This window comes from Strongylocentrotus purpuratus, unplaced genomic scaffold (assembly GCF_000002235.5).
Source record: "Strongylocentrotus purpuratus isolate Spur 01 unplaced genomic scaffold, Spur_5.0 spur5_contig_829, whole genome shotgun sequence".
NCBI classification, from domain to species: domain Eukaryota; kingdom Metazoa; phylum Echinodermata; class Echinoidea; order Camarodonta; family Strongylocentrotidae; genus Strongylocentrotus; species Strongylocentrotus purpuratus.
Genome location: NW_022145534.1, coordinates 36,736 through 57,418, shown reverse-complemented (window position 1 = coordinate 57,418; position 20,683 = coordinate 36,736). Strand labels below are relative to the sequence as shown.

General features: G+C 38.1%; 2 protein-coding genes across 2 annotated transcripts in view; both read right to left on the bottom strand.

Moving 5' to 3' along the window:
• Positions 1-20: 20 nt before the first annotated feature.
• On the bottom strand, positions 21-5,101 carry LOC587550 (testis-expressed protein 264). Its single transcript, XM_787273.4, has 3 exons — positions 4,613-5,101; positions 2,732-2,953; positions 21-682 (listed from the first exon to the last, which is right to left on the bottom strand). The coding sequence occupies exons 1-3, from the start codon at positions 4,871-4,873 to the stop codon at positions 539-541; spliced, it is 627 nt and encodes a 208-aa protein (XP_792366.2). The 5' UTR covers positions 4,874-5,101; the 3' UTR covers positions 21-538.
• Positions 5,102-8,808: 3,707 nt separating this feature from the next.
• Positions 8,809-20,683, bottom strand: part of LOC587576 — a 39,340-nt gene continuing 27,465 nt past the window's right edge. The window contains exons 4-11 of the mRNA XM_030983648.1: positions 17,669-17,741; positions 16,822-17,126; positions 15,960-16,104; positions 15,124-15,299; positions 14,075-14,278; positions 12,805-12,925; positions 11,786-12,247; positions 8,809-10,730 (exon numbers count right to left, since the gene is read on the bottom strand). Of these exons, the coding sequence (XP_030839508.1) occupies positions 10,444-10,730; positions 11,786-12,247; positions 12,805-12,925; positions 14,075-14,278; positions 15,124-15,299; positions 15,960-16,104; positions 16,822-17,126; positions 17,669-17,741 (1,773 nt within the window). The 3' untranslated portion in view covers positions 8,809-10,443. The remainder of the gene's footprint in view (positions 10,731-11,785; positions 12,248-12,804; positions 12,926-14,074; positions 14,279-15,123; positions 15,300-15,959; positions 16,105-16,821; positions 17,127-17,668; positions 17,742-20,683) is intronic.

Genomic DNA, 20,683 nt, shown 5'->3' with positions numbered 1-20,683 from the left:
CAGAGTTTTTACTCATTGAGTTTTATCTCTGGTATTTTACCATGGAACTATTTGTCGTAGAAAATTATTGTTATAGGGCTCTCAGTGAAAAACAGATATTTGGTTACAGAAAGATATATTCGGAAGTCGGGACGATAACTATGGCTTCCTAAAGTGGAGAGCATTTAAAAGCCTGTACACTATTATTTTGCGCCATGTTTGGGAACGCTCGGTGCAGGTAGGATGTCACTTTACTTTAAAATAATGCAAGGAAGGTGATATTAAAACTTGTGTTTCCATGATTTTTTTTGTAGTTGAATGCTTATTTTGATAATCACATCGAATAAACGGACGGCTCCTCGTCGTCGGGCAAGCGTTACCCAATAGAAGTGTGTTTCAATTGTGTTTAATATGTACGTATCAGGAGCCCTGTCGTAAGAATTAAAATGGGTGAACGGATTAGGAGAAAGTTGAAGAAATTATAGAAAAGACATGATGTCGGCTTGTGATTGCATAAAGTTGGTCTGTGATCAGTTGTCATATTAAAGGTCGAATGCCTTTACGTATTTTGACCAAGTTTAAGTTGATTTGTTTTGAGTGCCTCGGGTACATAGTACGCGTCATTGTTGCTAAGTGGCATGTAGAAGTTGGTCATTCCATCTCCGTAGATCTCAAAGCAAGGGCGGGCATTCAATCCTTCTTTCTATATCATAAACAAAATGGGCAAACAGAAAGAGTAAACAATTTAGTTAATACAGAAATCCCTTTGGCCACAATCATTCATTTGTAAATAATTCAACTAGTCCTGTTACTGACTTCGCCTATATATAGGCCTAAGTCTGCTCTTTATCCAGAAAGGCTTATCTCATTCATGCTCAAATCACCATGTCTCCTCCTTCATCCAATTCACCTTCCTTCTTCCATTTCCACTCGCTTGAAACTGATAGAACCGAGAGACCGTGTAATCGTCTTACAACTGAACTTACAGTGAATTCGGTTCACTGATAACATGTAAGGGAAATATACAGTTCGAATAAAAAAAAGTGTACCCAATTTTGGTAACTTCTAATTATAAAGTTAAAACGTATGTGACCTTGAATCATATATCAAGGTAAAGGGTAATTTATACCTTGTCTAATGATACCATAATCATAATTGTGCTGCCACGGATGACTGAGCAGTAGTCTTTTCAAAAAGTATTGTCAAAATCCTCTTGTATATACCGAGTTTGGGCTGAAGCAGTGAATGTGTGTTATCTCATTCCAGACACAATTGCTCACTTATTTACATCGACTATTGGGCATTTTAATAAAGAAATGGTGTTGATATCAACTCAAACACAAGAAAATTCTTAGTACAAGCAAAATGTATGATATCTCTACACTATGATTACAATTCATTCGCATCTCTTGTTTGAATTAACCCTTCTCATTGTCATTGAGTGATACAATATGGACGAAGTTTATTTGGGATGTTATCTTTTTTTAAATGAAAGTCTACTGTCAATTTCTTTGATACTTTGAGCCATCATCGTGTTCTTTCTTGCATTGGGGTTTTGTTATACCTTGAATTTTCAAAGGTTACGAAACCAGTGTTCGAGATAAACACCTTAGGCTCCTTGACAGCCAGTAAGCTTGCACAAGGCTTGCTCGGCATAGCAACACATAATGTATGCAGACTGGACTCCAAGTAATGGAATACTTCGTCAATATAGGTCCACGTGAAAGAAACATCAATACATTTGAATATATACAATGATCTACTTATTCTTAACTGCAACCACTATATAATCCTAACTCTTAATACAATTATCGTCTTACAACTGAAAAAGTGGAAAGTGGATTATATTCGGTTCTCTGATACACGCTCCGGTGACAATGTTGATCCGCGGTCAATATACTACAATAACCAGATAACCTAATTCTCAACTGCAACCCTTGATCAAACCAGGGACTTGGGATCAAACACTATACCTAACCTAACCCTAGACCTAAACAAAAACACACTTTCAATCCTAACTGTATCTTTGCCGACAAAAAGGGAAAGAAGGACAAAGAGAGAAAAGGCAATTAATGGAGAAATGGGTATAGACATTGTGGCAGATTGCCTTGCGCTAAACAATAATATTTATCCGATAGTCTATTTCTACTATAATTAAGGACGAGGAAATAAGACGATAGGACTGCCTCCCACACGCTCCCTCTAATCAGATCATCATCACGTGGCGGCCACAGCCGAGATGGAGCCCACTCTCTGACGCCAATCGCTCTTTTCAATCATGACTTCAGGATGTCTTAATGTAACTTATACGAATAAGATTACAGAGAATTATATCCATTAAATTACGGGGTGTACCTTTTTGGGCAGGGCAGCCTCCAGCTCTATGGCTCTTATCAGAGGTCTTGTACATGATTAGCAATATAACTTTCCGAGTGAGACCGGTGCCTCCAATGCCCCCCCCCCCCCCCCACTGGAATTATCACGCTACAAGACTGTTTGACGAAATAAAGCCGGAGAAAATAGGCACAATGTCGGGCTGCCGTAAATCCTTCTTCGCAACACCAAATTATTTCAAAAACATATCTGGGTTGCACGCCTGCCATCGATTTGAAATGGGTATACTACAAAATATACCTGGTTTTTAGTTTCATCATCATCATCATCCGTTTTTCTCCCCCATTTTTCAGGCATGTTTCACATTTTTTTACACCTTCCTCCGTTACCAACGCCATAGTCTCTCCAGCTTTCTCACCTTGATCTTCCTATTAAGGGCTGGGTAAACCCTCCAGATAGCAAAGAAGACGGACAGCATCCAACGGAAAGGGAAATCGGTTCCGATGGCGTCGACGATGGCAGGGACCTCGATCACCCTAAAACCGTCATCTTCACACCGCTTCTGGAGCTCATCGTCCACTGCGTCATCGTGCTCGCTCAAGATCGTACCCACCATGTAACGCAGCTCACTCTCAGGGGTCTGATCGACCAAAGGAGAACATGGATTAAAAAAATTATATCAGCAAACTTCAGGATAATGAGGAGTTCATTATGAGTATAAACCTGCTGAAATAATGATGATCCATCTATTGAAAATCAAATTAAAAGCTAATCGAAATCCATCCGGGTTTAAAAATGAAGAATGTTATAAACACAAGTTTAAAGGTACTATGTCCCATTTGCAGGCCTAAAAAAATGAAAAGGTTAAATTCCAACGGCATTTGAAAGATAATACTAATTTAGAACTTCCCTAAAAAAGGTGGGGCTTGAAAATGTCTTCAAGTGGGAAAATAACGACTATTAGTTGTCAAATCGACTTAGGAGCTATAGAGCCAATAAGTAATAGTCTTGAATTTTAGACTATTGCACTGAATGGTCTTACGTTTTGTGCTGCGCAAAGATTCAATCAGTTTAATTTTGGCCATCACAAAAAGTGGGTTATTGATGAAGACAAATGCTCATTAACCATTTACAGCTCACTGTATGTATGTCATAACCAAAACAGAAAAAACAACAATCAGTCACTCAATAGTGTCTGACAGTGAAGTCTAGCAAGTAAACGGGTTTCCTTGCATAATTTGAATATTAGGACACTGCTAACGTTTAAATTTCACAGATAGGACATACATGACATATTCATAATTCCTGCAAAGTTCTAAAGAATTTTAGGTTGGCTGCAAAAGGGACATAGTACCTTCAAAGCCCCCTAAGTGTTGGGAGCCCCAAATTCGTCAAAAAAATTGATGGCAAAATTTCACTTAAATAATTGCATCATATTGTGAAAGAGGATGTCATTAAGACACACATCTGCAAAGATTTACCCCCCAAAATGCGTTTGAAGACAAAATGACAGAATACATAATTTGGGTCTTCTGTTGTTCGCTGAAAACTTAAATTTTGTATTCTTTCATCAATTCGACTTCACACACATTTGTTTTGAAAATCCTTGCAGAAATATATTTTAATTGAAATCCTCTTTCACAAAATTTTGCCATCATATTTGTGGGGCTCCCAACACCTTAGAGGGGCTTTAAACACCTTCCTCATCGCAAACAAATTGGAATCAAAAATTCGCGCGCGCACACACATAAAAAGAAGAAGTAAATAAATAGGGAATCATTTTTGATCTTCTGATACAATCAGGTATTAAACCTTGAGAGCATGGCACCCTGGGGATTAATTGTCGATTCGTAAGCCCCATTAATCCGATTATGAATGCTAAATGAGACAAGCCGTTCATTTTCTCTGTTTAACTTGCCTTCAACAACAATAGTCTTATTCCTAATGACATCATATAGGCTCGTCAATGTACGGCGAGGTTAAAGCCACAGAGTTTTCACGAACTAATGCGATTTGGCAGTTTCTTTTTACTTTTATCCTTCACTTTTTAATCCCTCTTCCTCCTCAGTCTCCCCCTTTATGTTTCTCTTCCTCTTCTTTTTTCTCCTCCTCCTCTCCTTTTCACTTTCTCCTGGTTTAATAATGAATGCCGAGGAAAACTGAACAGTGTCTACCGCCCAGCTGACTGAGGAATATTATCCTTGATTTTGATATTTTTGTGGTAAAGATTAAGGAGAGAGAAGAAAAAAAAAGGAGGGGGGGGGGCATTATGAACATGGCCCACCTAACATATACTTACCGTCTTTGGGTCATCGTAATAGATGCCCATACATCGCGCATGAGGCGACACACTATTCACCCGGCCGAAAAGCAGTCCGCAGTTTCGATATGGCCCCGTATTGTAAAGGTACGCCACTCGAAGCTTCCCAACAGGGTTAGATAGTTTCCTCACGACCACGCGGTGAAACAAACCGCTGTAAGCCAAGACGGAGACCAGAATCCACACTATGATCAAACTGGCTGCGATGCCAACACAATAACCACACAAGAAATCAGCCATTTTCCCTACTCTTGAGCTTTCCAGCTTTTCCTACCACCTGTTGAAGCTTCCAAAGTCTGCAAATTATTTGTGGATCTGTATATAGATGATTGAAATCGCTTGTGCGTGTCGGCCACAAGCAAGTTTAAGAACAATTCATATTTAGACAATATTTGCCTTTGTGTATAATAATAAGAGCCAGGTGAATGGTTGACTAGGTAAACATACAGACCAACCTTTGATCCCGCGTAAAATTCATATTGAAAGCGAGAGCTCAGCTTTCAAAACCAATGATTTATGCGAGCTAATGTAGTGTCCCGCTTAAAATTTATGAGTCGAAACCTAACGGTCATACTATGATATATTACGGGCCGTGTTCTAATTTAAAGCAACACTTTTGTGGTTAATGTTGTTTTGTATTTCAAGAAAATCAAAGCAATATACTTTCCCAAAGTTTATATATCATAATAAAAGTAAGCATAATGACAAAAATGAGGGCCTCTTCTTGCCGGGCCATATACGTTTACTTATGGGTACAAGGGTGTCGATTTGTATCCTCGGTTGGGGGGGGGGGGGGGGGGGATGAAAGGTGCCAAAATATTTTCGGCAATGGATCAAAGCAACCAAGAGGTGGAGGCGTGTGGCAGGTTGCACCCCCTCCCTTCCAAGTTATTAACTTTTTCAAGTCACCCTCAATAAAGATAGCATTTTAGAGAATATGGGACCCATGTGAGTGCCACATCCTTTCAAACATATAGGCAGGATTTTAATTTGGGGGGGGGGGGGGCGGTAGTGAGCACCTTCTAGGGGGTGGGTGCAGGGAGGGAAAGTTTCCCCTTTCCGCGCGAAGTGCGGAAGCACTGACGTTTCATTAAATTATTAAAGAAAGAAGACGATTCGTTGTACCATTCTCGACTCTTAATCCTTGTCTGAATTCAGTTCCCCCCCCCCCTCCCGCGCGAAGCGCGGAAGCTTTGACATTTCATTAAATTATTAGAGAAAGAAGACGTTTCTTGTACATTCTCGACTCTTAAACCTTGCTAAATTCAGTTCCCCCTTCCCGCGCGAAGCGCGGAAGCTTAGACGTTTCATTAAATTATTAGAGAAAGAAGACGATTCGTTGTACCATTCTCGACTCTTAATCCTTGTCTGAATTCAGTTCCCCCCCCCTTCCCGCGCGAAGCGCGGAAGCATTGAGGTTTCATTAAATTATTAGAGAAAGAAGACGATTCGTTGTACCATTCTCGACTCTTAATCCTTGTCTGAATTCAGTTCCCCCCCCCCCCCCTCCCGCGCGAAGCGCGGAAGCTTTGACATTTCATTAAATTATTAGAGAAAGAAGACGTTTCTTGTACATTCTCGACTCTTAAACCTTGCTAAATTCAGTTCCCCCTTCCCGCGCGAAGCGCGGAAGCTTAGACGTTTCATTAAATTATTAGAGAAAGAAGACGATTCGTTGTACCATTCTCGACTCTTAATCCTTGTCTGAATTCAGTTCCCCCCCCCCCCTTCCCGCGCGAAGCGCGGAAGCATTGAGGTTTCATTAAATTATTAGAGAAAGAAGACGATTCGTTGTACCATCCTCGACTCTTAATCCTTGCTGAATTCAGTTCCCCCCTTCCCGCGCGAAGCACGGAAGCTTTGACATTTCATTAAATTATTAGAGAAAGAAGACGATTCTTGTACCATTCTCGACTCTTAAACCTTGCTAAATTCAGTTCCCCCTTCCCGCGCAAAGCGCGGAAGCTTAGACGTTTCATTAAATTATTAGAGAAAGAAGACGATTCGTTGTACCATTCTCGACTCTTAATCCTTGTCTGAATTCAGTTCCCCCCCCCCCCTTCCCGCGCGAAGCGCGGAAGCATTGAGGTTTCATTAAATTATTAGAGAAAGAAGACGATTCGTTGTACCATCCTCGACTCTTAATCCTTGCTGAATTCAGTTCCCCCCTTCCCGCGCAAAGCACGGAAGCTTTGACGTTTCATTAAATTATGAGAGAAAGAAGACGATTAGTTGTACCATTCTCGACTCTTAATCCTTGTCTGAATTCAGTTCCCCCCCCCTCCCCTTCCTGCCCGAAGCGCGGAAGCTTCGACGTTTCATTAAATTATTAGAGAAAGAATACGATTCATTGTACCGTTCTCGACTCTTAATCCTTTTTCTTCCTACGTCATCTTCCTATCTTCTTTCTCTCTCTTTTTTTTTGGGGGGGGGGTGGGGCTACTGCCCCCACTACCCCCTGACTACGCGCTTGTATCCTCTCTGTCTCTCATTATCTCTCTCCCACTCTCTTCTGCTTTTTTGCACTTTTGCGCTTCGCGCTTAACATTTACTAAGCTTGTTGCTTTTTAACGCTGCGGCTTTGCATTTGGCACACTGCATTTCTATGATGCTGTTGATTGAATAAATCCATCAATTCCTGATGAAACCGTATGAGCAAGAATTCAATTTATTCTTGTCCCATGTACGGTCGTCTCATTTACTTCGTTTTCTATTTATATATGTATGTATTATGAAAATGAGATAGCAACATGTGTATATTGATGGTCATCTTGCGAGTAATAACCATTAACTACTCTCATCGGGCTCTTATCATTAATTTTTTTTTTTTTAATGGTGAATTATTGGGGGGGGGGGGGGGGGGAATGATTGTTCAGGCCATCCCCCCCACCTGAAATATTGGGGGGGGGGGGGGGGAATATATCCCCCCATCCCCCCGGGATCGACACCCATGTATGGGTATATAAGGTTGTTAGAAATGCTAACATTATATCGTTCAGATTCCTAAAATATGACTTCTTTTTTGAACGATTTGAATAAAACGACAACTAAATTAGTTTTACTAACTGTCGTAGATGTGTTTTTTTTTGTCGGCCCCGTTTTTTATCCGACTGTTTGTGAGGCAATGTTATGATAACTTTCCTATTTTATATTTTAGTATCCTCATGTCGTCATTACACATATAGTGCTATACTTCTTGAATCGGTTTTATATCCAGTCACAAGAACATTCCCCAATTAATCACAACTCCTATGTGCTTAAAAAGATGATGGTTCTGTTGGCTGTGTGGATGATATTAACTTTTATCATGGAATAATTTTGTGGATTTGTAAGGGATTTTCATCTAAATATGATTTTGCTCGTATATGTGGCATACGTAATATTGATTAATTATGTATGAATGTACATAATTTACAAAATCAAAACACATATCTAAATGGAAGCATGTTTTAACGCATTTATTAATATTACAACAAAATTAGATATCTGTTCCTTTTTATTCATGTTTCTCTCCCTTGCATTTTGATATCAATTTATCTGTCACTCTGTATACTGATTCTTATTATTCTTTCTCTCTCTCTCTCTCTCTCGCTTTTGATATCAATCTACCAGTGTGTATTCTGATTCTTATCATTCTTTCCCTCTCTCCATCTCTCTCTCTCTTTTTCTCTCACTCTTCAGCTCTCCCTCTCTATGAGAATCCATTTCCTTAATACATACATGTTTCTTGTCTCTTCTCCTCTCTATTTATATTTCTACCTCCCTCTTTCTTTCTCAATATCTTTTTCTCTCATTTCCTTGTGTCCTCTGCAAGGCTTCCCTTCCTCCAGCTTCATGTTTCATCCTCCATCTCCCCTCTGTACTACCTCTGTTCACCTCTCTCTCTCTCTCTCTCTCTCCTCCCTCTTTCTTCACCTCTCTCTCTCTCTCTCTCTCTCCTCCCTCTTTCTTCATTCTCTCTCTCTCTCCTCTCTCTCTCTCTCTCTCTCTCTTTCCCTCTCTCTTTCCCTTTCTTGTTCTTTTTCTCCCTTCTGGTCATCTCTCCTCCTACTCTCTCCTCAAACTCTTGAAATGTCCTTGCCCCTTCATCTCTCCATGTGTTTCTACCTTTGTCTGCCTATCTCTTCATCGCTCTCTTGTCATCTCTAATCATAGTACTAAATGAATTCCAAAAATGTGGTTTAACTCTGTACAACTTTATTCAAAAACTATACTCGTAACAAAGTGGAGTGGCAGATAAAAACGTAATAAATTCATGATGAATGACAAACATCACTTACAACAAAAGAAGTGAAACGTATTAATGACATTATCAAATACAATTAAAAAAACATTTACAAACTGGTGATTTCATTAAATGGTATAATAGACTTGCTTATACTTTATCTATTGGTTTTGTAACTTTTCACCCTCCAAACTAGAGCAAAGGATATTGCCTTGTATTTTGTATTCAAACTCTAATTCCAGAAAAAGAAAGGATATTTATTGGGATATGTCAATACAAAGTACATGTATATTGTTTCTTTATGAACAGATTGTGAACAACTGAAAATCATTCACAAAGAAATCCAGGAATAAGATATAACCTCTATCAAATGAATGGAAATGTTTTTTTGTTGTTGTAAAACTATGGAACAAGTTTTCATGATAAACACCAATTGATTTTTATAAATAGAATCAAATGAAAAGCAAATAGAGTGTGGAACTATTTCTCCCAAAGACCAACATAGAACCCAACAAATTAGAATTAAATTTGCCCAAAGTTATTTTAAATGATATACAGCCAACTGGGATGCGGTCTACACTGCAAACTACAAAAAAACATTTATGACATGGCGTGACATAAATGTGCATTTCTCATTCTCATGCTAGATTGTTACGTTTCTTTGTCCTGTATAAGAAGAGTTGATGATTTTGAAATATATAACTATTTAAAATATATTTACAAAATATACATATATACTTTACATTTGTTGAAATATTAACGATTGGAAAACATTTGATGCTGGTCTGTTTTCAAAACTTGGAAGAGTAACTAAAATTACGGACGGAATATACTCCTTGTATACCGGTAATTGAAAGACAAAGATATTTATAACGATAACAAACCCTTCTTGAAGATTTTGATTTGAACAGAATACCTTTGGATCAGAAACAACAGCAATCAATAAAACCATGTACTGATCCTGTACAATCTGATATGTAGTTCTAATAATGATGTAGGCAATATTAAGGATATGACAGTGTAAAAAACAGTAAGCCTAACTTTTCTGTGACTCTCTATCCTACTATCCTTCTGAAATATTTTGTTATCTCTGTGATGTAGGTAATGAGCATATAGTGGTTTCCAACAGTGATCCAAATCATGTTTTTATATCTATGCTTTTAGACTATCATTTATATGTCTGACTTCCGTCCTTGCTCAATGCTCATTTGGTTAAAAACCTGTGAAAATACATTGTCCTCAAATGTTTGTTCAGTATGCTGTTCTACGGTCCACTGAGCACCTTACTTCACAATTACATAATTTGGAAGGAATACAATAAAAATTACTTTCGTTATCTTATACAGCTGGCATCATCAACTCTTTCACAATGCTGTTTTGACACATTAAATTTACATTAAAGATTGTTGGGCTTTTCATAACATGAATTTAATGGTATTTACACCCCCACATTCCTCAATTCATGGCTGAATAACTTTGATTGTTATTCAAATTTATCTTCTTTACTAACAGCACCAAATGCTTCACCTAATCGTCTCCCCCACCTACTCATCTCCCCCAACCTACTCATCTCCCCCAGTGTCTGCTATGTTCCTTTGGCGGTGGCTGTGGTAGTAGTGGATAGAACTGGCTTCCACAGGAACTCACTGCCATGAGCAAAGTCAGCTCCTCCAAACAGCTGAATGGCTGGTTTGTGATCGTTGAGCGCCGTCATGGTTAGTGGTTCCCATTCAGGACCCTTGGTGCTCCTGGACCTGCGGCTCTGTCTTGTTCCTCCGGTCCCAGATGCCCTAGGAGTGGTACCGCTCGGTGAAGCGACTCCTGCTTTCAAAGTAGTTGCTGGTGCAGTGTGGGAGCGAACCTTTGACTTTCCTACAATGAAAAAGGCAGGGAGGTATAATCTAACATCAAATCATAAAACTTATATGGTCAAGAACACAAAAACCCTGCATAATTTTCAAAGGCTAGTATCATATTCAGAACTGTTTGATGCTAACCCTACAGGATGGTGAAAGGTTAGGTTTGGAGTAAAAGGTAGGGTTAGGGGGGGGGGGGGGGGGGGCCTTAATAAGCACCCATCTACATTTTTGCGAGAATTTGTAAACGCAAAAGAATCTTGCACTGAAATTTAACAACTTGTGCATCTTTTAAAACAAATCTTTCGAAAATCGGACCTACCGTTACAAAGTTACGTGACCTTTTGTCTTTGCATGTCAGCCCGAAAATTGCTTATTTTCGTCATTTGTGTACAAAACACATGGAAACATGATTTTTCCAAAAAAAAAAGTTGGAACATTGGTTATTTGGTCTTGTTTATAGTTTAGGTGTTTGTTTTCGGAGTCAAAATAGTTGAATTTTAGTTAGAAATGAAATAAAAAACAAAAACAATAAAATACACAAGTTAAAAGTTAAAAAAAACAAAGAAATTATTAAAACAATAGATAACATTAGGAATAACCTGGCTCTTCCAAATTTTTATGTTGTATTATTTTTCCAAATGGTCTAAAAAATATATGTAGCAAAAACGAATGTTTGAATATGAAGAATACGGTATATGATTCATGGGTAAAAATGTGAATTTAATGACCTTAAATGCATTAATTACCATAGATATGCAAATGAGTGAATTTTCCCAAAAATTAAAATTACTATAGTATTCTATACACTTCACTTGACATGCATGCAAATTTTTGCAGCTATCAACTATTTCACGGCCAAGATCCTGGGGTAGGGGGGGGGGGGAGGGGGGGGGGGCCTAATAAGCTCCCCCATCCCCTGACTATGCAGTTTCAAAATAGCCCAGGCTATATAGGACTAAGGGTTAAAATGAAAGTTTTAGCTAGTGTAAGAAAATTATTGCGGAGCACTTGTTACTGAACAATGTATTGTAAAACACCTTCAACAACCAATTAAAGCAAGTTTCTCACCACTTCTACTTGAACTTTGACCATCTCTTGGTGTCTTGGTCTCGGATGATGCAGCCTCTACACTAGCCCCTGTCACCATCTCTGATCTATTCTTCTCCTTGGCAGCAAGATTCTCCAGGAAACGTCCTTCACATGTTGCTTCCTTCTCAGTCAAGAAAACTAGTTGTTTTTTCTTCTCTTTCTTGACTCCCTCCAGATCTAGCCCACCACTACCAGTGTCGTCTGCTGCTGAACCCTGAGGAGGCACATGGTTGCTGGTGATTTGGTCCGGTCGGTCCTGGGTGGGTGGGATCCGAGGGTAACCCATGTCTTCGTCACCACCCAGGGCCATGTCAGGGAGGGAGAAAGAGGTGACGGAGCGATCACTCGTCTGGCCGTCATCATAGTCCAGGACATCATTGAAGAATTGTTCATCATTGTCTGTTTCTTTATCCTCTTGATTGTTGGCATCTTGGACCATATCTGGTTTAAAAAATAAAAATTTTATTCCATAAGTAACAATTGCCGTGACTAAAGCGATACCCTATCTTTCCAAAATACTTTCCTTTTCTTCCACGAGTGATTTTCACATTTTGAAAAATGTCACAAATAAATCATGGCACTTGCATTTCTCTGACAAATACAATCTATTAATTATTATATAATCAATCATATTGCATATCATTCCAAAGTAAGATGGGAGATCCCCACTTAACGCTTCACAACCGTTCACACATCAATCAATTTACATTCAAAATTGGTGATCTGGTAAACAAGATGTAATAAAATAAACATCAAACTACAGAATGCGAAATCACACATCTATCAAAGCCTCTACTCAACATAAATGCTAAAATCAAATCCATTTGGCAGTATTTACTTTTCATCAATGTAGAGTTTGCATTTTTTTTTAAATAAATAAAATGTAATCCTCATTGTAGATGTTTTATCTACATTATAAGGACAAGGTAGAGAGAAACAAAATCACCCTGGCAATGATCTGCATGCTCCTTCTCCAGCTAAACCTACAGCATTCTTACCTATATCGTAACTTTCAAGGTTGTCTTCAAATCGTAGAGGTTCTATCTCCATATCCGAGGAGCTCAGTAGCCACTTCTTATAGCTCTTATCTTCCTCCGTGCCTTCCTCACTATCATCATCCTGCAAACAACACACAGGCATATAACTTACATTAGAGGGCTCTCCAGAAGTGAATCAATCTTTTACTATCACTGCAACAAAGTACCTTAAAGTTACTCTGTAATATTGCCTGAGATCCTGAAACAAAATCCTGGATTTAGCTCATGCTGCAATCATAATTATAAACCTTAAGGTCAGTCAGGAATCTCATGACTTTTACCAGCTGATTGTCTGTCTGATTATCAAGATATTTATGATTGGAAATCGAAATTTCATTTTTTTGTTTTCCTAACAGTTTTTATAACACTACAGTCTATTGGGAAAAATGAGTACTGGTATGGTAAAACCGGTCACTCAATGATTTTTACTTTTTTGAGGCACTTTTGTTAGGGCTTCAATATTACATCATATCACAGGCACTGATAACACGTAGGGCCATGCATCTCAGATTTATTAAACGATGCCTTTAACCCAAAGATGGCGAGTTCATTTTCTCTGACAATGTAGCATACATTTCTAATTGGAATGCATCTCGGCATGCTAGAGTTTAGTCTTCTACAAATTGATCATAGTAATAGAAAATGAATTAAACTGTAAGATAACACTAGCATATAGAATGTCCAAAAAAATGACTGAAATTTGAATGAAATTCAAACAATACAAGGACCTTGGGAAAGTCAACATTTTGGGGAGCGGCAGGAGAGCTATACCTTTTATACAATTGGAACCAACTGCCTATTATAAGTGTTGCAGGTTCATTGGTTAAAGATGCACAAGTTCATACATCAGATGAATCAAATTGCTCAGACAGTATGCCCTTTGAAGGTGGCATCACAAGCTAATGCCAGAGGCGACAAAAATGATTCTCATAATGTCATTGGCTGACAGCCAGAAGGGCTTATAAGCTTGTATACTTTGAAATGGAGTTAACGTCCCTCTGACTCTCAGCAGACGATATCCAGGATACAAGACTTCATCTATGTATACATTGAAACCTGTATATAAAGACCGCTCAAGGGAGATAAGATAAGTTGTCTTTATAGGCAGGTGGATTTAATGTACAGGTTCCTTCAGTACACGTTTCCAGGAGAGACCATTTTCAAGGGAAACAAAAAATGTGGTCTTTTTATACAGGTGGTCGCTATTAAAAGCAGGTTTGACTGTACTTACCACTTGAAGCCAGGATGGGAGGTAGCGGAGAGGTCCTTCATGGCCTTCAAAGTTGTTGAAATCTGGCATGGGGTTGTTGTAGAGGAGCACACCGGTCTTGTCTTCGTTGGCCAGGGCAGCACGGTACATGAGCTCCATACGACGCTGGGTCTCTTTGACTCGATCCTTGTAGCTGTTGTCTTGGAGCTTCTCACTCTCCGGTACCTGATCATGGATTCAAGGTCAGTCAAGGTTAGAGGTCAAATGAAATGTTGTTTTAAATAAAAGTGCTTTTTCGTTCCTGCTAGACAGGGATTTAATAAATATAATCATGCAAATTTACAATATCATTACAGTTCTGCATTCTCACAAGTTATTAGTTTACAATATACTTGTATACACAACACAATGAGAAAGTGAAAAACTTGAAAATATTAGGGCGTAATTTCCCTTTTGTCAAGATTTATTTCATACTAAAGATGTAAATTGCCAAAACATTTAACAATCTCTAGTATAAGAGATCAAACTAACTCACAGTCTCAGTCAACTTATTCTTAAACACTAAACCATATCATATATATTGAAGCGGATCATTAATTGATGTAATGATATCTAGGGATATTGCTTACATCTACAAGGTTTCTAAACAATTCATATTTTATCCTATATTCCTCTAACATCACCCAATGCAGTAAAGAATATAACATCATAAACTGACATTGAAGCAGATAATTAAGTGTTGTAATATTTAAGGTTATTGCTTAAATCAGCAAATTTACTAAACTACACTCAACCTGTCTATAGCGACCGCCCAAGGGAAACACACAAAGTGATCTTTGTAGACAGATTCCTTTAGAACATGTTTCAACGAGAAACCATTTTCAAGGGAAACAAAAAATGAATTCTTTGTAGACAGGTGGTCACTAAAGCAGGTTTGACTGTATTTGTAATTCATCTTATATTCTCCTTATATCACCCAATACAGTGATGAATATAACATTAGAAACTGACATGTACTTCTTAAAATGGACTTCCTTCTTGCTTTAAAATCCTATCTCCATCAAACCTACCTCAGTCTCACTGTAGAAACTCCTCTTTGCTACTGTCTTGTTCTTCGTCAGGCATTCTCTCACGAAAGCTCCGTAGGCATCCTTGAGTTCTAGTGGGATACGAGCATCAGCGTACTTGAGTTTGACCTGTGACCTGTCTCTCAATGTACTCCACAAGGTATGAGCTCCAGCTCTTCCTGTAATGAAAACAAAAAACGGAATGCAAATGACGCCACTATTGAAAAAAACTACTTTTCTTCGTGTTTAAAAGAGCCTTTCAATGCACCCCTAACAACCATTACAGATAACAAGCCAGTCACTCAGCTATTAGGAGAGGCCGGTTTTGTCTGACGCAGAAAGTTCTTTTGAAAGCTTGGGGCCCGTCTTATAAACAGATGCAATTAATCACAACTTATTTGCGATTGACATTGATTGCAACTATGTAAATAAGATATAGGAGACTGCACAAACTTGTGAGAGAAATAAAGTTCCTTCGTCTTGGGGCACTACTCAAAAAATAGTATAGCTAGCATATTATTTTAGGTCCTCTAAAATGAAAAGACCCTCCTGAGCCATGAACTTTTGAAAAAATTAAATTTTAGTCATTTTATATGTTGAAAGATATGGGAAAGTAGTCCGGCACTACATCACATTGACATTACCGCTTCAGCCAATTTGAAGTACCTATACGAACAGTGATTACAACTTTCAAAAATTCATAAATTTCTTATATTTAGTCAGATCTAATTGAAACTTTCATCAGTTTGCTTCTCTGAATTTTCTGCTTTCGTTTATAGTAGTTGTTTATTTCAGTTTGATTTCCCTCTAATGAAATTCCCTTTTGAATCTATTCTTACCTCCTAGCTGCTTGACAGCATTGGGAATTCTTATGACCTTCCTGCGCTCAGGTTCAATTCTTGGATGTAGGTAGTACTCGGCCTCCTCCTGACCAAAGAGGTTGTATAGCCGTTGCTTGTGAAGAGGCAGTTCATCAAAAAAGACCTAATCAGAAATAAAGGTTGGGGTAAACTTGCTTATTTAGACAGTGTAAAACGTCATAACAATGAAGATACATTTATACTCTGGTGCTTCTTAGATCAAATAGACTATTTGAAAGAATGTCTAAAGGCATATACTACTACTACTAATACTACATGTACTACTTCTACTACTACTACTACTACTACTACTACTACTACTACTACTACTACTAAACTGTGCCTTTGTTATGTTACAAGTGGGAACTCAAGAGACCATGAATTTCTAATCACAGTTTAGAGATTCTGCATCTTCTTGTGTACCAGAAATTCAGGAATAATCATGATTAGTGTATCATATTTCCATTCATATAAAAAGATATATTGGACTACCAGTGTTTGATATCATTTCTACATTTACATATCATGGATTTCTTAACATTCCATGTCACATCCTGGAAAAATCTGATCCAATTAAAATCAACCATCAACCCTTCATTTATCAAGTAGTCCATTGAATGATGTGCCAGATGCACAGGCATTTGATTAAAATATTAAAATCTGAAGTTAAATCAAATTTGATTTGAAAAGGGGACATTACAAATCAATAGAACTGTATAAACACTGACATATCACTTTCATGGTATATCATAAAATTATATGAGGGTACAAAGCTCACTGTTATATATTCTAAAATACTAATGGTAACAATGATGAGAAACATAAAGGCTTCAAACCTAACCTCTTCTTGGATGGCATCCTCGGTTTCTTCCTTGAGAATACCTGTGGCATCATGAGGCTCAAAAACACTATCCTCTGACATCCTTCTGTCTGATGACAATCTTCTGTCCATTGACAGCCTTCTGTCGGTGGACAGCCTTCTGCCTGGTCCCCACTGTCCTGGTCCGGGTGGGACATCGCCGTCACCGCCTCCCTCTACCCCAGCTTCTCCTCCGCCTTCAGCCTCCTCTTTGTCATCTTTCTGCTTTTTCCTCTCTGCTGCCCTCTCTTGGGCTCTTCTGGTCAGCTGCTCTTCCTTGTCTTTACCTGGAGAGCACACAGGGAAGTCAAGCATTGACGCATTAATAACTAGTCCATCGTGATGTGCAATATAGCTCTTGGATTAATAATATCAAGTGGTTGGATGATGTTTAGGCAATCTATATCTATTTGATATGCTTGGTGAAAATACTCCTTGAAATCTTCCCAATAGTATGCTGATCTAATGGGATGTTGACTCATATCTCATCCTGTTGCAAACCAAAGTGGTTTGGAACATTTTGGAGAGCTGGTTATAGCATTCCACGCTATCTAGAAAATCCTTGAATATACATAATGATTTTATCCTTTATCTAAAACATTGGTACTTCATTGGATGTGGTATCCTATCCTCATAAAATTATACAGGAACTTTGTTGGAAATCTTTGAGCTGCTACAAACATTGTGGCAATATTGGTTATTATTCACAAATGCTTTCAATATATCTTTGAACTCTTTATATTTTCAGCCACAAAACATTTATATTTAAGAAAAAAGGAAAAGTAAACAGATATAAATGACAGTAATAGAAAGGAAATTTGTTTTTTACCTAGTTCTTCCTTGCATATTTGCGACAGAGCTTCTTCTGTTTCCTTCTTCTTTTGTAGCTCAGACTTCCTCAACTGGAAAATAAAAAAAGACAGAATACACATTTAATGAGGGAATCATTTAATCAGGGAACTTAAAATGGGGATCAAGAGCAGGAATGATGATACAACATTTACAAAAAAAGTAATTAGCTTTGACATACTTCTAATATAAAACCTGTCATGCTATGGTAATGCACATACGATCTAAAGGCTATCTGTCATACACTTTTTATTTTTCCATTTTTTTATGCTTTATCCCTATCATTTTTGCATTTTTTGTCTCCATCCTCTCTTTCTCTTCCAACCCCCCTCCCCTTTCCCTCCCTCTCCCTCTCTCTCTCTCTCTCTCTTTCTTTCTCTCTCCCTCTCTCTCCCACCACTTCCCCCGTGCCTTTCACCAGCTATCTCTGTTTTTTTCCACAAGCTCCTTTTTCCTTTTCCCTTTTCTCCCCCTCTCTCTCTCTCCCACACTCTCTGTCCAAACAATACCATTCATTTGTATACTCAACGCTCTCAGGGTCGCCTATTCAGCTACAATCACTTAGGGAACCCTCTCCAATTGAGCAAACCAAATTGCCAACAAATTGGAAAATGGCGTTTGACAAATTCAGCCAATTCTAACCCCAATGAGTCCCTCTTTCCTAAACCACACATTCCTTTGACATATCTCTTTTAATCTAATAATGCCAATTTGTCAACTCGTGTCAACGATTAGGTTACTTTTCATACCTGGCCTCTAAATGTGTCACGTTTCCTCAAATTCTCTCACCCGTCCTACCCAATAGATGCCGACATCATTCTATTGACATCAATATACTGTCACAGGTCTTTCTCCCATTCAGAAAACCTGTTATCTATTTTTGCAGTAAATCCCTCTTATACATGTTTTGGGAGTGGTGTGGGTGATTTTATCCAAACATGATCGCGTGCTTTGGAGTTATCAAAGGTTTACTAAGGTTATCAATGTGACATGGTGAATCAATATAGATAATCTGACAGCTCTGGGATGGATGATCTTCGTCTGTAACTGAGATGACATTCATGAGAACATGAACCAAAATTAAAGCACACTTCTGCTGATAGCTAATATAGTTCCCCACTGCAGACCCACCCCTGTTGATTCCATCTATACAGACTTTTTTAACATCCTCATATACTTTGGCCTCTCTCTCTTTCATCCATTTTTCTTGCCCCCTCCCCCTCCCCCTAGAATTTAGCTCTTCCACAATATTAGCATCATGTCCACTATTACGCTCTCTCTTACTCTCTCTGTCTCTCTCTCTCTCTCTGCCTAGCTATTTCCTCCCCCTCTAAACAAGTCTTTCTTAAATTCTTTCTCTATCTCGCTCAATAAATCCTTCTGCGAAATCAAACATATACCCAGAGAATATAGTCTCCTACATGTATTGGTAAAAGCAGGTGGAAAAAAAAAAAAAAAAAAAATTGTCAACCAATGTCCTGGAAATTGTTAACCCTTTTTTTTTCCTTTAGATGAATCTACAAAATTAAACGAAGAAGCTGAGATGTGTGTTTTTACTTCAATTAGTACGAGAAAAAATATTTGTTAAAGCAATTTAAACAAAAATATGTGACATTGACTATAAAATTCTGTATAAGTGCACAAAACATTATAACTAAGTTAGATATGAAGTTATTTTCAATGTGCAAGTTAAATTGATCATCTATTACTAAGCAAATATAGGGACAAATGTGATGCAGCATTCACAAGTATTATTATTAGAAAATATATTAGATTATTTTGATGTCACAATATGCAAGTCAAGTTAAGAGGGAAAAAAATGGAGGTGGCCTATGGAGATAGAACGTTAGAAGGGAAGATGGAACAAGTATGGAGTTAATAGTTTAAATGGCGGGAAAGATGTACAGTTATATTAAGGTTGGGAGAATGGTACAACTATAATGGTAGAACTAATAACGGTAAAAGCAACAGGGCCAACAAAACAAACAAAAAAATACTAGTATATTGATTTAGTAGGCCTGTAGCGCTCCAGCTACAGACTGGTATGAAAGACAACAGTCATACACAGTGTGCATGTCCAGTAGTGCGGTGGGGCATATCTTTTATACACTCTACTTGTGGGAACAGTAATGACGATGGATGTATAAATGTGATCACAAGATATGATATCAAAGGGAGAAATAAAATTATGATGTTGAATGTGGTCATAGTTGTGATATTGATAATTATAATGATTATGATGAAGTTGATGGTGATGATGATGAAGATAATGATGGTTGTTGTGGTACTGATGATGAGGCTGGCAGTGGATGATGGTGGTTATGATGGTGAGATGATTGTGGTATACCAAAAGTCATTATGGTGGCAGAAGCTGAGATAATAAATATGGTATTGGTGGTTATCATGAAGATGATGGTAGTTGTGGTTGAAATGATCGAGGTATGCTAAAAGTCACAGTTAATATTAAATATGGTGGATGGGGTTGAGACAATAATGGTATTGGTGGTTATCATGAAGATGATGATGGTAGTGGTGGTGTTGATTATAATGCTTGTTGTACTGATGATGTTTGTAAATATACGCTGGTTTGATATGATTATGGTAGTGATATGGTAAATGGTGGTTAGGTTTGACAATGGCGGTCGATGGTGCTAGGAGGGATGGTTATTTTGGGTTTGTTGGTATAGGGGGTAACAAAGGTGGTAGTGATAAATAAGTAATACAGTGCCACAAGTGATACTGACTATGGGGTTAAATGGTTAACATGGGACAATATGATGGTGGTAACAAAAGCACTATTGGTGAGAATATGCAATAAGCATATGCTAATGAAACCACTTACACTTTCATTCTCTTCAGGATTCATTTTGCCACTTTATGTTAAATAAAATGGAAGAGCATGCAAAACAATGGAAGGTATTTGATCGTTATGGATCGAGAAAGTGAAATGCATGAATAAAAATGGATATAATTGAAAATTATGTCGAAAAAATGA

Bases quoted from the DNA above. Each gene is read 5' to 3' on its own strand.
- LOC587550 (XM_787273.4), bottom strand. From the start codon at position 4,873: ATGGCTGATTTCTTGTGTGGTTATTGTGTTGGCATCGCAGCCAGTTTG. The intron at 2,954-4,612 runs GTAAGTATATGT...TTGGTCGATCAG, and splicing joins ATTACGATGACCCAAAGACG to ACCCCTGAGAGTGAGCTGCG. The intron at 683-2,731 runs GTGAGAAAGCTG...TTTATGATATAG, and splicing joins CCCTTAATAGGAAGATCAAG to AAAGAAGGATTGAATGCCCG.